The sequence below is a fragment of the Mesoplodon bidens genome, assembly GCF_964165515.1.
Source record: "Mesoplodon bidens genome assembly, chromosome: 18".
NCBI classification, from domain to species: domain Eukaryota; kingdom Metazoa; phylum Chordata; class Mammalia; order Artiodactyla; family Ziphiidae; genus Mesoplodon; species Mesoplodon bidens.
The window spans coordinates 54,122,357-54,136,034 of record NC_138175.1 but is presented as its reverse complement, the minus strand read 5'-3'; the positions used below and the strand labels follow the sequence as shown (position 1 = coordinate 54,136,034).

The 13,678-nt window shown below is 57.9% G+C and overlaps 1 protein-coding gene across 1 annotated transcript; it reads left to right on the top strand.

Moving 5' to 3' along the window:
- The first annotated feature begins 1,620 nt into the window (after positions 1-1,620).
- On the top strand, positions 1,621-13,458 carry IL4I1 (interleukin 4 induced 1). The gene is made up of 8 exons (XM_081216824.1): positions 1,621-1,699; positions 3,726-3,872; positions 7,673-7,911; positions 8,601-8,713; positions 9,321-9,522; positions 11,582-11,650; positions 11,990-12,126; positions 12,515-13,458. Exons 2-8 carry the CDS (start codon positions 3,836-3,838, stop codon positions 13,287-13,289), a joined length of 1,572 nt encoding a protein of 523 aa, XP_081072950.1. The 5' UTR covers positions 1,621-1,699; positions 3,726-3,835; the 3' UTR covers positions 13,290-13,458.
- The last annotated feature ends 220 nt before the right edge of the window (positions 13,459-13,678 follow it).

The following is a 13,678-nucleotide window of genomic DNA, read 5'->3' as shown; positions in this document are numbered from 1 at the left end:
AAAAAAGCTGCTGTTAATGTGGATAACTTAGAAGAAGGCTGGGAAAAGAGCAGGTTCCAGATCAAGTGGGATGCCATTTGTCTGAAACTCAGAAGCAAGCAAACCTAAATGCACTGCCGAGGCGTGCATACACGTACATACACACATACACGTGTTCGCAACGTGGGTTCCTCTGGTGCTGATGGCAGGAGAGGAGCCAGAGGGGAAACCCGTTATAGCTGGGTCATATCTTCCAGTACATGTAAATATCCAGTCATCTGTCACCATCCCCAAGGCGTGTCATCAGCAGCATTCCTCTCCCTGTTACCTGGGGCTGGCCGGAGGGTTCTAGTTGTGCTTCAACAGTGGGCAACAGGTAAAGCTGGGCTGCAGCTTTGTATCGGGTGATTTCCAGATACTGGCCTGACGTTCTCCCCCTGACCCTGGCCCCTGTAGGCGCTAGTGATGCCGACCACTCAGATCTTGCTCCTGGTGCAGGGCATTGGAAGCCTGCCCTCCAGCCTCCCTCAGCCTGTGCCACACTAAGCCGTGTTTTGGCTAAGGAGGGCCCAAGGGCACTGGACATGTATGGGCCAGTTTCCCAAAGTCATGATCATGAGTCATTTCCTCAGGCCATCTTGGGCTTCTAAGAACCATCCAAGCAGAAGCCATGGAAGAGGGAGGGGAACGAGCTAGAGGAGGGAGAACCCGGCAACCCCAGTTGCTTCTCTCCGAAGGCTCCGGCCCCTGCAACAGTGGCCCTTTGTGCCATCTGTGAGCCATGACTTCATCCGGGACCTGTATCTGACTCCCTCACCTGAGGTGAGGAGAGATGGGGAGGCCTTGAGTCCCCTTAGAAAGTAGGAAGTAGTGTTTTACCTACATGTATTCATTCAGCATCCATCTTTGGAGCACCTGCTACCTACCAGATCCTGATCTAGCATTGGGGTTTCAAAAATGGAACGATAATTCTCTGCGCATGAGGTCACTGGCAGGGGCTACACAATCTCGATAAGAAAAAAAAATTCCTTGAGCTTGCATTTCCAATGCATATACCTATTACTTTGCATATTAAACATTAGTGGAGCTTAATTGCTTCCTTATAGTTGTAATTTTTTTAGTGACACTTTTTTTTTTTTTTTCGGTACGCGGGCCCCTCACTGTTGTGGCCTCTCCCGTTGCGGAGCACAGGCTACGGACTTGCAGGCTCAGCGGCTGTGGCTCACGGGCCCAGCCGCTCCACGGCATGTGGGATCTTCCCGGACCGGGGCACGAACCCGTGTCTCCTGCATCGGCAGGCAGACTCTCAACCACTGTGCCACCAGGGAAGCCCTGTATTTTTTTTTTAATAAAAACAAATTGAAGTTCTAATATTTTCCTCCCACAACCCAAGGGATCTTGGGCACCCCACTTTGAAGAACAAAAGCGATTATAATAAATCAACACAACAGCCGTGCTGGAGTGGGGGCACCATGGGGGGAATGTCTCCAGCGTCTTCCTTGGGGAGCCAGGGGCATTCCCAAGATTGCAACAGGGTCAGCAGCTGACTGGGTACCACCCCGTGGATGCTGGCTTCATTGTAATTGCAGTTTCCCTTTCTAGGAAGAAAACAGATGCATGCCTTGTCAGTCCAGACAAATGGCCTCTCCTTAAGTTCCTCTTCATTAATTAACATGAAGACAAGCGTGGTGACTAAATTCGGAGTCAGAGGCTTTTAAAGGTGAATCTCTCCCTCAGTAAGCTGTCACGGCATTTCTTCTCCCTGTTTAGGGGTAAGAGTGGCAACTGTGGGTTTATGGTTACAGCTCGCTTTTCATCTCCAAGACACCCTCAAACAACTGCCTCCATTATGGCCTGGCCCTTTCCCCAGGATGATGCCCCTGCCTCATCTGGCACAGGTGGGCATCAAAGAGTCAGATGTTTGAAACAACCAGAGATTTCCAGAGGTCGAGCAGCCTTGATCTCCAAAGGGAAGTTGAAACAAATGAGTCTCAAGCAGTGGTGTGCTGGTAGTCAGCCCTCTGATAGCGTATGCCCATTCCCATGGTGTAAATTCTCCCACAGTGGCTGATTTCAAGCCACCAAGGTGAAGTCACCAAACACTAATTTGGGAAATTGACACACACTGTATAGATGCAACTAATTCACCTCGAGAGTATATACGTAATAGTAAAAGGTAATCAGATAATTAAGAGATGAATTTTGAGTATTATCTTTGTTTTTAATAAAATTAATTGTAAATATTTCAATTTTTTAATAATGGCTCGCAAAGCAAAACCAAAAAAGAGATCCGAAAATTAAATGGTCAGCTCTCGTGAATAGGTGTCAGCCAGCTCCAGCACACCACTGCTCCCAAGGTTTTCAATCGACCTCAAAATTGCCTTGGTGCTTTAAAAGTCTGCCCTCAGACCAGCAGCTCTCTGCAGAACTTCCAGGACCAAAATCCCTCACCCTCAGAAGTCAGGTCTGCTTGTGGACACCAGCCAACCCCCAGCTAGACCTAACTGTCCTGAGCCGCCCCTGGGCCTGTCCCACAGCCCTCACACACCTTGGCACTGGTCACTTCACACTCCAGAGACCCACCTGGGCACTGCCCACACCTCACCTCCAGACACCATCCTGGTTCAACCCCATGACCTGCTGAGATTTCCCCGAGGCAGAGCCCAGGTGTGCTGCTCTGCTAGGCTCAGGCCTAGCCTGGGGCCATGGGGCCACATCAGACCCCCACCCCTGGGTTCTAAGAACATAGACCCCCAAATCCACTGAACTGAAAGTGACACTTCCTGACAAAGATACTCAGTATCACTTAGATGCAGTGTGGGCTCTGTGAATGTTGATTCAAACCAACTGTTAAAAAAAAGTTGTGATGGGACTTCCCTGGTGGTCCAGTGGTTGAGACTACGCGCTCCCAGTGCAGGGGACACAGGTTCGATCCCTGGTCGGGGAACTAAGATCCTGCATGCCGCATGGCGTGGCCCAAAGGAAAAAAAAACACGTTTTGAGATAATCAGGGAAGTGTAAGCATTGATTTAATATCATTTTTAAATGTGATAATGGTATTGGAGTTTTATTTTTGAAAAAGCAAATAAGTTCTTATCTTTTTTTAATTAATTTTTATTGGAGTGTAGCAAAGTGAATCAGTTATACATAAATCCACTCTTTTAGATTCTATTCACATATATGTCATTACAGAGTACTGAGTAGAGTTCCCTGTGCCGTACAGTAGGTCCCTATTAGTTATCCATTTTATATATATGCAGTGTATATATGCCAATCGCAAGCTCCCAATTTATCCCTCCCACCAAGTTCTGTTCTTTTAGCGCAGAGGTTGGCAAACTGTGACCCCACTTCCTGTTTTTGTAAGTAAAGTTCTATTGGAACACAGCCACACCCATCCATTTACATGCTGTGACTGCTGGGAAGACAGTTGAGTAGGCGAGGTGGAGACCACGTGGCCCCAAAAGCCTCAAATGTTTATAGAAAAAGTTTGCCAACTTCTGTCTTACAGAAACATCCTGAAGTATTCACCTACAAAAATGATAATATGTCTGGAGTTTGCTGTAAAATAATCAGTGGGGGAGGGAGAAAGTGTAAATGAAACACGATAGGCTATGAGGCGATGAATGCACCTAGCTTCATCATCCTAGTCTGTTTTTATATATGTTTGAAATTTTCCGTAATAAAAAACTTCCGAGAAGGGGGCATCTGCACTCCACAGCCTCCCAACTGCTCTGACCCCACACCAGGACCCTGGCATCTCTGGTCTAACAAGGGAATCGGGACAGAGCCAGCACCACTCAGCCTGGTTTCGCACACGGCCAACGATGACTTCTATCCCGGGCTAACCAGAAAGGCCATGGGCGCTGAGAGAGCCCGCCAGAGCCAGCCATGCAGTGAGTGCCCCCATCAGAGCCCTGGGGTTCTGGAAACTGGGGAAGGAGGGGCAAGGGGGCTCTGAGGGAAGGGGGCCCCTGTCTAGGGGTCAGGCCAGAGATCAGGGCCTCAAGTAGGTCTGTCCTCTGCCCTCTGTACTCCTCCCCATCCAGGTCTGGACCCCCGACTTCTGCCTGGGGCCCTTGGCATCCTCTGGGTAGGCCCTGCCCTCCTCTGAGACTCGGTGAAAGTTTTAATACTGACCACTCAGGGTCTTTGGACTGACTCAGAGGGAAGAATATATATAAGGCACTAGCCCTGTCCGTTGCCCATCTCTGTGGCCACCATCACTAGTAGCTGCCCTGAGGGGCCACAGAGGCCCCCCGGGGGGCGGGGAGCAGGGCCAGGTCTCTGGCTGCTTCGGATGTGACCTAACCCCATTAGAACTGTCACTGTGGTTCTAGAAGCCAGCCAAATAAGGTAGGGTTTTCTCCCTAGAGGCAATTTTTACCTGAAAGGGTTGAAAAAGCCCCAGGTCTTTCCCACCATCTGCCCCCACCCTCAGTTCTCGCTGTGTGTTCTATTTCTCCTACTCACAAGCTTAGGAAACCTAACCTAATCCAAACCACTCTTTCTCATGACCCTAATTCATACCCTAATACCCTAAATTCAGCCCTAACACCAATCTCTGATTTTATCAGGAATGAGTCTGGAAGATCCAGTTATTTCTACCAAAGCAACCCCCAAATTACTCATAATCTCTTGACCCCAAAACAACCTTCGGTGTATGGCCTTCCAGCATTTCTTTTCCTGCCAACTGTACCGTGGACCATATCTGGCCATATCTGATGTTGGGTGTTCCACCAACATCAACCGAACCCTAGCCCAGTGCTTCTCAGCCAGGGCGATTCTGCCTCCCCTTCCCCTGGCAACGGTTGGCGATGTCTAGAGACATTTGTAGCTGTTAAGCCTTGAGGGGCAAGTGCTACTGGCATCTAGTGGGTAGAGGCCAGTGATGCTACTCAACATCCTACAATGCACAGGACCTTCCTCACAAAAATGGTCCCAACTGCATAGCACCGAGACGGAGAGCCCCTGCCCAGGCCCCATCCCCGGTCCACGAGCCCGAGCTAACCAAGTGGTAGCCATCCTGGAGCCGCGCTGCTGGGATCAAACACAGGTTCTGCCCCTTCTTAGCTGGTGCCTGATCTGGGCCCCCGTTTTCTCCACTGTAAAATGGGGACAGCTCAACCCACCCTGTCAGAGTTGTCACTGGAGTCAATGAAGTAGAACGTGTAGCGTGTCGGGCATGCAGTACTCAGCAGGACCCACCGTCACTTTATCAGCATCAAGCAGACCGAGCAGGCCTTGCCCTCGTAGCCTCCGTGAGTCCTGCTCGCCTCCCCGCCTGACTCCTTGCATGGGGTCTCTGGGGTAAGGCTACACGCCTTCCATAGAGTCCAGAGGTTGAACTGGGGGTGTGCCCGGAGCCGGGGGGACTGTGAACAGAGACCCTGTGCAGGAGAGACCATGGGGTCAACCCAGGGACCCCGGGAGGGCCCCCCCAGATGCTCTGCGGACCCGCACCCCTTGCCCAGACATGCTCTGGGAGCCCCTTGGCTCTGCTGGCTCCATCCCTTTCTGCTTCCATGTTCTTGCTGCTCCCTTTCTCTGTGTGGGACATTGCCGTGAGGCCATAGAGCAGAGGGGCCTCCGGGAAGGGGACGGTGTGGGGGTAGGGACCTGGGATCAGGTGGACTCCCAGTTCTGCTGTTTCCCACTGTGGGACCCAGGGCAAGTGCCTACCCCACCGCGGGCCAGGTTCCCCCTCCCTCACACGGTGTGTAAGTTCTGGCACGCCAACCCTCCACGTCATTGTGAATGAAGCAGGCGGGGTCTGCGATGAGAAGGCCTGCCAGCTCTGAGGCCTGTGCAAGTCCTGGGGTCCGCCCCTGCCCGGCCCCTGGCCACCTCTGAGCCTCAGATTCCTCCTCTACCCAGGGCAGAGCTCTGAGCACAGGCCACCTCAGAGAGCGGCAACCCTCTCGCTGCTGGTTTTTGCCGACTCTCGTACTTTCTCTCAGTGTCCAGCTCACTGATTTTGTTTCCTTCTTGGCCACCGCCTTCCCACCCGCATCAGATGTTTTCTGACTCACTGGTATGCACCCGCTCCAGCCCCGTACCTCCATCAAACCACATCCCTCTTTGATTTACTGTTTGGATTTTCCCAACTGGTTGCTGCAGAGGACCTGCCGCCTGCTGGCTTTCCACCTCACCACTCGCCTGGTGCTCTCTCCTCCGACCTCAAGAAAAATCCCCAAGATTGCCTCTCCCCACCCCCTTCAAGGGACCCACGATGTGTCCCCTTGGCTAAAGCCCCGAAGCCATGAGCCACGCAGTGGCTCCTTGGAGCCGGGTCACCCTGTTCTCACTGCCTGCCCCTCGCCCCTGAGGAGAAAAGGGCCCACGGACAGTGGGTGGGGATGGCCAAAGCCAGGGAGAGAGACAGAAGCACTGGACAGTTTCTCCGAGGTGCCCCCCGCCAAAGCCCTAGCTTGAGCCGAGCGTCACAGTGGTTCTCAGCGCAGCGGGGACGGGCTCCTTGTGCAGGGCTGGGGTCCAGGGGGCCTTCACTGAATCCCTCCAGCACCCCCGCGGCGGCAGCAGCTGGCATTTCCTAAGAAGCAGCTTCTAGTACTGACCCGGCTGCTGTTCCCAGGGCCCCGACCTGGATTCACTGCCTACTCCCTCCAGCACAGGAGCGGCCCCCCCTTGACAGATGATACCAGCGCCAAAGAGAGGGGAAGGCCTGCTCCAAGTCCCCCGCTGGCAGGTGCCAGACTCAGGACCCAGGCAGGCTGGCCCAGAGCTCGTGCCACCGACCATGAGCTGCTGCCTGCGAGTCCCCTGCTGTGCCCGTTTCACTGAGCTCAGAGCGGCCATGTGGTGGGGGCCAGCGAGGGCCCTCCAGAGAGAGCACAGGGACGGCTGACACAGAGAAGGACTCAGAGGCTGTCGCAGGGCACACGCAGCCCCAAGGCGAGAGGCCGCCTCTCCCCCTGCTCTGAGAATGAAAGAGGCAGAGAGGGCAGAGGAGAGGACAGACACAGGGGCCCTGCGATCACATCGGGGGGACCAAGGGCTCGGGCAGGCCAGACTGATCTGCTTCCTCCCGACCCCTTCCCCCTCCGCCGCGCCCCCTCTAGCCTCAACTAGACTCTGAGCATCTGACCCGCCGCCCGGGAAAGGAGTTTCATTTCCCACAGCTCAATTTCCCGGAAGGGAGGGGAGGGCGGGGCTCGGCTCAGTTTAAGGACCGAGAGGGGGGACTCGGCAGACAGGCGGAGTGGACAGGGGAGAGAGGAGGTGCTGCTGCCTTTGGAGGCCGAGGTAGCGAGGAGGCTGCAGAGAGACCGGGCCCCATGGAAACAGATGGGGAGACAGGGCTGAGCAGGGCAGATAAGGGAGAAACAGGGAGACCCAGAGGAGGTGAGAGAAAGGGGGGACAGAGAGGAGAGACAGGAGAGGAGGGCAGACAGGTGAGCAGAGACCAGGAGCTGGCTAGCCCGGGATCAGGGGACACACACGTCTAGAGAGACCAGGGCCATAGTGGGGAGGGCTGAGGGGGGCGCGGGGCAGCCCACAGCGGGCCAGGCTCGGGGGCACACAGGCTCCTGTCACAGTGGCCCTGCTTCCCCTCCAACCCAGACAACGTCTCCCCCAGAGAGACATGGACTCCTTGGGTAAGTAGGCAGGGGAGGGGGCGGAGCCCGCTTTTCTCTCCCCACATACCCGCTGACCCTGTCCTTCTTCCCCCCAGCCTGGCGCCTCCTCGCCCTGGTCCCCGTCCTCCTCAGCCTGGCGGCCTCCCTGGACTGGCAAACTGCCCAGAGCGACGACCCCTTCGAGAAATGCATGCGGGACCCCGACTATGAGCAGCTGCTCGGAGTCCTGACCTTGGGCCTCAATCGGACCTCGAAACCCCAGAGGGTGACTGTGGTTGGTGCGGGCATGGCTGGGTTGTTGGCCGCCAAGGTGCTCAGCGATGCTGGACACAAGGTGAGAAGTGCTGCTTGCTGTCTACCTTGAGTCTTTCCTGCTGCGGCTGGGAGTCCTGGGTAGAGGGGCCTGGCCACGTCCCTGTTGAGGGGTGGGGGTGTTGGGAGGCGGAGAGAGGGAGCTATGCTTTCCTTGTGGTCTGGGGAGCGAGGCCTGGAACCCTCTGCTCTAACATGAAGCCCAGAGGGAACATGTGTCTGTGCTGAGGGGGCTTTGACTTTCCCTGCCCCACTCTCATCCTGGAGGAAAGTCCCTTGAAACCTCCTCCAACTTCCTGGGGGCAATTTGTGTTGGTGGAGATGGAAACTCCACACAAGGGGAAGTGCCCCCTGAAGTCTAACCACTGTCCCTCTCACTGAAATCCAAGAATGAGTATGGGCCAGGCCAGTGGCTTCAGTACGCACAAGAAATCTCCCCACTCCCTGAGCTGGGAAGTCCCTCTGAAATCTGGCCAGCGGCCTTCCTGCTGCAGTCTGGAAATTGTCACATTGTACATGTTCACTATGACTTTCTGTTCTCCCACCAGCCCCTCCCACCTCCCCATAAAAAAGATCCTTCTTTCATCTCCATCTGTGCTGCTGTGGGGATGGAAGGTTGGGTAGGTGCACGGCGGGGGGGCTGCGACAGGGTGGAGATGGGGAGTCAGTGGGAGGAGCTAAAGCACCTGCTTGCTGCCCATCGTCCCTCAGGTCACCATCCTGGAGGCAGACAACAGGATTGGGGGCCGAATCTTCACCTACCGGGACTGGAAGACCGGCTGGATTGGGGAGCTGGGAGCCATGCGCATGCCCAGCTCGCACAGGTGGGGCCTGACCTGGGAGCCAGGCAGGCGCGGGACCACCCCAGCCCCTACCTCTGAGCCCAGTCTCAACCAGATTACCAACTCAATCACTGCTCCAGTGCCAGCACGAACCTCAACTCTGACCCCAAACCTGGCGCCCCAGTCAAGTCAGGCCTAGACCCAGCCTCCAGCTCTGTCCTTTTCCTGACACTTCCAGGCCTCCCGCTCCAGCCCCACCACTGAACCCCTGAAGTGCTCAGGCCATTGCGTCCAGCCCTTCCAGACCCCCAGCTCTATCTTCCCCGACCCTGGTCCTTTGCCCATCCCCAGCTCCCACCCCCATCCAACACAGCTCTGTCCCCATTCCTACTTGATCCCCAGTGAAAGCGACTTCCCCCTCCAAACCCAGTCCTGAAGTGCTGCGCCCTCAGCCTTCCAGCCTTGTTCCCCTTTCATTCCCGTCTCTGGCACTGACGACCCCCAGTCTAGCCCAGCTCCAGCCTCATGCCCAGCCCCAAGCCCCGTCCCCAGCTGCCCCACCCACCCCCTTCCCTTCTCCAAGCCCCACTGGGGAGAGGGGCCCCCACTTCCCCCGCCCGACCCTCACCAGCGGCTCCCACTCCCTCAGGATCCTCCATGAGCTCTGCAAGCTCCTGGGACTCAATCTGACCAAATTCACCCAGTACGACAAGAACACGTGGACGGAGGTGAATGAGGTGAAGCTGCGGAACTACGTGGTGGAGAAGATGCCTGAGAAGCTGGGCTACAAGCTGCATCCCAAGGAGAAGGGCCACTCGCCCGAAGAAATCTACCAGATGGCTCTCAACAGGGTAGGTGCATCCGCAAGCCCTGCAGCCCTGTCCCCCTGCCCCTGTCCTCCACGCTGTGGTGTCCCATGCCCTTTCCTCCTCCTGGCCTAGCTTTCCTTTTCCCATTCCTTCTGGTTTCCCATCACTGGCTCTTCCATCTTTAGTTCCCCCATAAGCCCTGCTGATCCGCATCTCCCATCCCCTTCTCACTCACACACTGGCCGGGACAACCTCACCTTTCTACACGTGTGGGTTTTTTTGTTGGTTTGTTTTGGGTTTTTTTAGGCGGCGTCATTCAGCCCGTGGGATGTGGGATCTTAGTTCCCCGACTAGGGATTGAATCCATGCCCCCTGCATTGGGAGCTCAGAGTCTTAACCACTGGACCGCCAGGGAAGTCCCTCTACACCTTTGGTTTAAACTATGATCTGTGGGCTTATGTTTTCCAAGTCCATCTCCTGAGACCCAGACCTATGTCTGTCTCCCCCTGGCCATCCCCCAGGACCCTCCAGCTCCCACAGAGCTCGGCGGCAGCTTCCCTGAACCCACTCAGATTGCTGGGTTCCCCATCTCACAACAGTGCCATCATCACCACCCCCGGTCACGAAGCAGAACTCCAGGGGCCATCCTCGCTTCCTGCCTTCCCTGTCAGGCCCCAGCTCCACCCGTCCTGCCCTCAACTGTCTCACACTGTTCCTACCTCTCTGTCCCCCCAGCTCCAGCCCCAGCTCAGGCCTGGACCGCTCCCTGCATCCTCACCCTGGCCCACCCTGCTCACAGCCCCCTGTGCTCCCTAGCACCTCAGCCTCAGTTTGAAGCCCTGAGCAATCTGGTCTCTCCCACTCCTTTAGCCCCATCTTCTCTCCAAGAAGTTTTTCTTGCCCTCCCCAAACTCTCACGGTGGCCCAAACACCTTCGGCTCTGTGCTCCTTCGTGTGCACTATGCTTGTCTGCCGTCCCACACCCATGCTACTGACCCTGCCTGGAAGGCCTTTTCCTTTTCCCACCCAGGGAACCCTTTTCATCCCTCAAGAACCAGCTCCAGTGTCCCCTCCTCCAGGCAGCCTTCCCTGATGCCCTCAGGGAGGAGCCAGCCTAAGCCTCCTATGGGAGCTCCTAATTGTCCATCTCCTCTCGTGGACAAGGGTGGGCACTTAGTCCAGGTCATTTCTGTGCCCTGGCAGTGCCCAGTTTAAGGAGCCTAGGGAAATGTGAGGGGAAGCGTGAGTGAGTGAGTGAGTGAAGGGACACCTCCTTTGGGGAGTTCCCCGGCCACAAGAGAGAAGCCAGGTGGACAAAGGAGAGGGCTGAAAACAGAGGGCAGCGAGGCTTCCGGGAGGGGATGAGGCTTGAACAAAGCGGTGAAGGATGACCAGTTGGGTGCCTGGCAAAGATGAGGGGGGTGAGCAAGTGCAGGGGTGTGGAGGTGGGGGAGACCCGAGGGTGGTCTGGGCACTGGACACTGTGCTGTAGACCTGAAGCTGCCCTAAGAGATGGTGACCGAGGGGCTGGCAGGGGCCTTGAACGGCAGGCTGAGGGCTGGAAATCTGCGGCTCCAGGCACTGGGGAGCCACAGAAGGCTGTGGGCAGGGGAGGCGCCGTGAACAAACCCCCGTGAGCAGTCATGCCCTGCCAGGGCTGATGGGTGGGTGGCAGAAGGGACTCCACTTCCGTCTGCGCCCACAACGATCCAGGCGACAGATAATTACCGTCCATAAGGACACAGTGCTGACTGAGACAAATAATTACTGTCCACAAGGACACAGCGCATGGAGCTCACAGGCTGGGACAGAGGCAGGCAAAATAACACCCAGCCAGGATGAGTGTGACATTGTCCGGGTGGACCGAACGCCCGGGGAATGAGGGGTAGGAACGACTCAGGAGGACTTCCCAGGGCGGTGACATAGTTGCAGTGGAGGGCAAGGCTGAGGGCCAAGCACAGGCGACATCCTGGCAGCTTGAACAAGAGAGGTAAATGGCCGGCCACGGGCAGGAGCAGGAAGAGAAGCCAGGTTTGGACCCCAGGTGGGGCCTCCCCGGTCCTGTCCCCACAGCTCAGCGCCACTGCTTGTCCCTCCACAGGCCATCAAAGATCTCCGGACACTGGGCTGCAGAAAGGCAATGATGAAGTTTGAAAGGCACACGCTCCTGGTGAGTGAGGGCCTCGGTGTCGCTGTCTGAGAAACGACGACAAGGAGGGTGCCCATGGGGCCTTGGGCGGGGGGTCAGAAGGCAGGAAACCGGGACCCCAGGCCTGACACCTCCTCCCTGCCTGACGGGGCTGGACACGCCCCTCTTTGGGCTTCGGTTTCCCTCATCTGTCACAAAGTGGGGGGGGGGCGTATCGCTGAGGTCCAGGGAACCGCACTAAGCAGGGTCGTGTCACTGAACTAAGTAAGAGGCTCCGCGGGGAGCGGCCCCGTGGGAGGGGGTACGGAGCCGGCAGGTGCAGCCTGCCTGGGCCCTGACCTGGGCCACGCCATTCCCCAGGAATACCTCCTCGGGGAGGGGAACCTGAGCCAGCCTGCCGTTCGGCTCCTGGGAGACGTGATGGCCGAGGACGGTTTCTTCTATCTCAGCTTCGCCGAGGCCCTGCGGGCTCACAGCTGCCTCAGCGACCAGCTCCGGTGAGGCGGCGGGCTGGACAGACGCGGGGGGCCGATGGGGCGAGTACGGAGTGGGCGGGGCTGGCGGGGTGGGCTTGGTCTGTAGAGATGAGGGCATGGACCCAGGGGGCGGAGAGAGGCGCGCTGGGTCCCGCCACACTCGCCCCCGCATCCCGGTTCCTCCAGGGGATGAAAGGTACCTGGAGAGTGGCGTGGCCCTGAGGGCACGAGGCGGGGTTCCCGGGTCACACCGCTCTGCTCCCGGGCCTCGGGCGGGTAGATGAAAGGGTGGGATTAGAGGCAACCGGCAAGTGAGAACTGGAGCGGGGAGGGAGGGGGGAGTGTCTGGGGAGAGGCCGCTGCGGAGATGCAGGGCCCGAGAGCCCGTCACGCACCCGCCCCGCCGCAGGTACAGCCGCATCGCGGGCGGATGGGACCTGTTGCCGCGCGCGCTGCTGAGCTCGCTGTCGGGGCCTGTGCTGCTGCACGCGCCCGTCGTGGCGATTAAGCAGGGGACGCACGAGGTGAGCGTGCACATCGAGCCCTCGCGCCGGGCCCGGAATCTGAAGTCCTTGACGGCCGACGTGGTGCTGCTGACGGTGAGCGGGCCCGCGCTGCAGCGCATCACCTTCACGCCGCCGCTGACGCGCAAGCGGCAGGAGGCGGTGCGCGCGCTGCATTACATGCCGGCCACCAAGGTGTTCCTGAGCTTCCGCCGGCCCTTCTGGCACGACGAGCACATCGAAGGCGGCCACTCGAGCACCGACCGACCGTCGCGCATGATATTCTATCCGCCGCCTGGCGAGGGCGCGCTGCTGCTCGCCTCGTACACGTGGTCGGACGCGGCTGCCACGTTCGCTGGCCTGAGCCTGGCCGAAACCCTGCGCTTGGCGCTCGACGACGTGGCTGCGCTTCACGGGCCCATCGTGTACCGGCTCTGGGACGGCAGGGGCATCGTCAAGCGCTGGGCGGAGGACCCGCACAGCCAGGGCGGCTTCGTGGTGCAGCCCCCGATGCTCTGGCGAACCGACAAGGATGAGGGTCAGGAGTACGACTGGGCGGTCCCCTACGGCCGCATCTACTTCGCCGGCGAGCACACGGCCTACCCGCACGGCTGGGTGGAGACGGCCGTCAAGACGGCACTGCGGGCCGCGGTCCTGATCAACGGCCGGACCAGCAGCTGAAACGACCCCCGGACCATCAACAGCATGGGGCATGTGCACGTGGCGCCCGCCCACCACCACCCGCGCAGCCTCGAAAGGGGGCGGGGCACCCACTCTCCAGCCTTACATGCGGTCACCGCTCCGCACACGACCCAAAAGAGGACCCAATATTAAAGTATTTTTGGAAACAGCGGTGTGGTCCCGCCCCCTCCCTGGCTCAGTCGCTTCCCCAGTTTGCAGGGAGCAAAACCATTAGCCCTCGCGGTAGAAGGGGCTGCGCCTGTCCTGGAGCCCCAGAAGCTGTCCCACTTCTTCCTGGGCCGTGGGCTCCGTTTGGGGGAGTAGGAGGTACAGGATGGACACCGCTTTGCGCCACTGGTAAACGTTAATCACAGTGCCCACGACGGCTG